Genomic DNA, 1,949 nt, shown 5'->3' with positions numbered 1-1,949 from the left:
TATCATAGCACATACTACTAGAAAAAATAATGTCAAGTAAATCTTGTACACATATTTGCATTGAGATTATACAAAACAATTAATATATGAAGACTATGATACTAATATATGATACCATGCATTATGGAGATAGTAACATGTTGTGACTAGTCTTAACCAAGGCGGGGATGGAAAGACCCAACTTCCACCCATGCTCCACGCATTAATAAACCCTCGCCATAAATCCCTCTTCCAACCGTCTCCTCCCCCAGCCCGGTGACCCCGTATTCATCTCCTGGAACGGAAAGCACCAATCCAGCTTCCCCTATAAAATCCTCCCCTCCCGACCCCCCAATCCCACCAACGCACCGTGTCAACCAGATCCCCAAGACCAAAACAAGCCCGTCAACCTATTCGAGCTAGAGTTGAATCTGAGTTTACTTCGGGAGATTTCAGTCCAATCCGTCGAGATGAGTTCGCAGGCGATCGAGAAGAACAGGGAGGGCGCGGAGGTGTACCACGGCGCGGCGCTGTGCGCGGAGAAGGCGGTGGAGCTGCTGGCGGAGACCAACATGCCGCTGGGCCTGCTCCCGCTCGCCGACATCGAGGAGGTCGGCTACAACCGCGCCACCGGCTTCGTCTGGCTGCGCCAGAAGAAGGCGCTCACGCACACCTTCAAGCAGATCGGCCGCCAGGTCTCGTACGCCACCGAGGTCACCGCCGTCGTCGAGGACAAGAAGATGAAGCGCATGACCGGGGTCAAGAGCAAGGAGATGCTCATCTGGGTCACGCTCTGCGACATGTTCATCGACAAGGACGACCCCTCCAAGATCACCTTCAAGACCCCCACGGGACTCGGCAGGACCTTCCCCGTCTCCGCCTTCGGGAAGGACGACGACGGCAAGCCCAAGGCGCCCGCCGCCGCCGCAGCAACGGCTGACGGCGAGGCCGCTGCGGCCAAGTAAAAGGAGACGCGGCCGCGACACCAAGTTGAAGAGTCCTCGAGCCATTATTACTTTGCTTATCAACCGCTGCCATGCTCTGTTTCAATAAACAAATTACGTCAACTAATACTCTCCACCTCTCCTCCTCTGGTGTTTTGCCGAGGGTACCTTGTATCATACTACAGTACTATTATTATAATTATCAGTATATAATCGTGCGCTGCATAATCTTAATATATGTTCATATATAAGCTGGATCAATCGGAAGGCAATCGTCGTGAACATTATTCTGGCAGTATCACGAGGTGTACGTGACTGCGTGTTGCATAATTTATTTCAGGCATCAAAAGCTTCTCTACACTTTTCCACCGACCACTGGGAACGATTCAATTCTCCTGCTCCTCCATGCTATCTCCTACAGTATCTACTTAAGTGGAGTCACGTATAGGTAGATGAGTGTAGCTGTCGAAGCTCGCCTTCAAATTAAACGGAAAAGAGCTGCAAGTAGTACGTTGACAGATTAAATGAGACAACTACGATGGATTCCTAGACCGAGATGGACCGCAATAATCTAGCAGGAGCCTACACCCGGAATAGGACTTTGATCCACCATCAATGGAATGAAGGTACTAGCACGAAGAAGTGCTCATATTTGCTTCACAAATCAAGAAACATACGTATTGCAAATTTACAATCCGAGCCAGGCAAGCAACATGCTTCGATGTGCAAGTGTGTGAATGTTGATGTGTACTCGCAACAACACTGAGGTCACTTATCTAGCGAGTCGGTTGGATGCATCATCAAAGGGTCCAACATGCCTAGCGTGTGTTATACTACTTTTTAAAGCAATGCGGCCAGCTCTACGCGTCGGCCCGGGCGGGGCAAACACTAAACAATCATTCCAAAACTTGTAACAAAACACTCACAATACAATATTCTTCTTGTTTTACCACAATATATTGTCACATCATTTCTTCGTCGTGTGTAATAAAGTTACAAGAAAAATGCCACAGCATTTCGAAAAGA

The 1,949-nt window shown here is 48.9% G+C and overlaps 1 protein-coding gene across 1 annotated transcript; it reads left to right on the top strand.

Annotated features, from left to right (window-relative positions):
- Window positions 1-263: 263 nt before the first annotated feature.
- LOC127321263 (uncharacterized) lies at window positions 264-1,151 on the top strand. Its single transcript, XM_051350294.2, has one exon. It carries the CDS (start codon window positions 450-452, stop codon window positions 942-944), a length of 495 nt encoding a protein of 164 aa, XP_051206254.1. The 5' UTR covers window positions 264-449; the 3' UTR covers window positions 945-1,151.
- Window positions 1,152-1,949: the final 798 nt, after the last annotated feature.

The sequence above is a fragment of the Lolium perenne genome, chromosome 3 (assembly GCF_019359855.2).
Source record: "Lolium perenne isolate Kyuss_39 chromosome 3, Kyuss_2.0, whole genome shotgun sequence".
Lineage (NCBI taxonomy): Eukaryota > Viridiplantae > Streptophyta > Magnoliopsida > Poales > Poaceae > Lolium > Lolium perenne.
The sequence above is the reverse complement of the archived record's forward strand: the minus strand, read 5'-3'. Positions and strand labels throughout refer to the sequence as shown.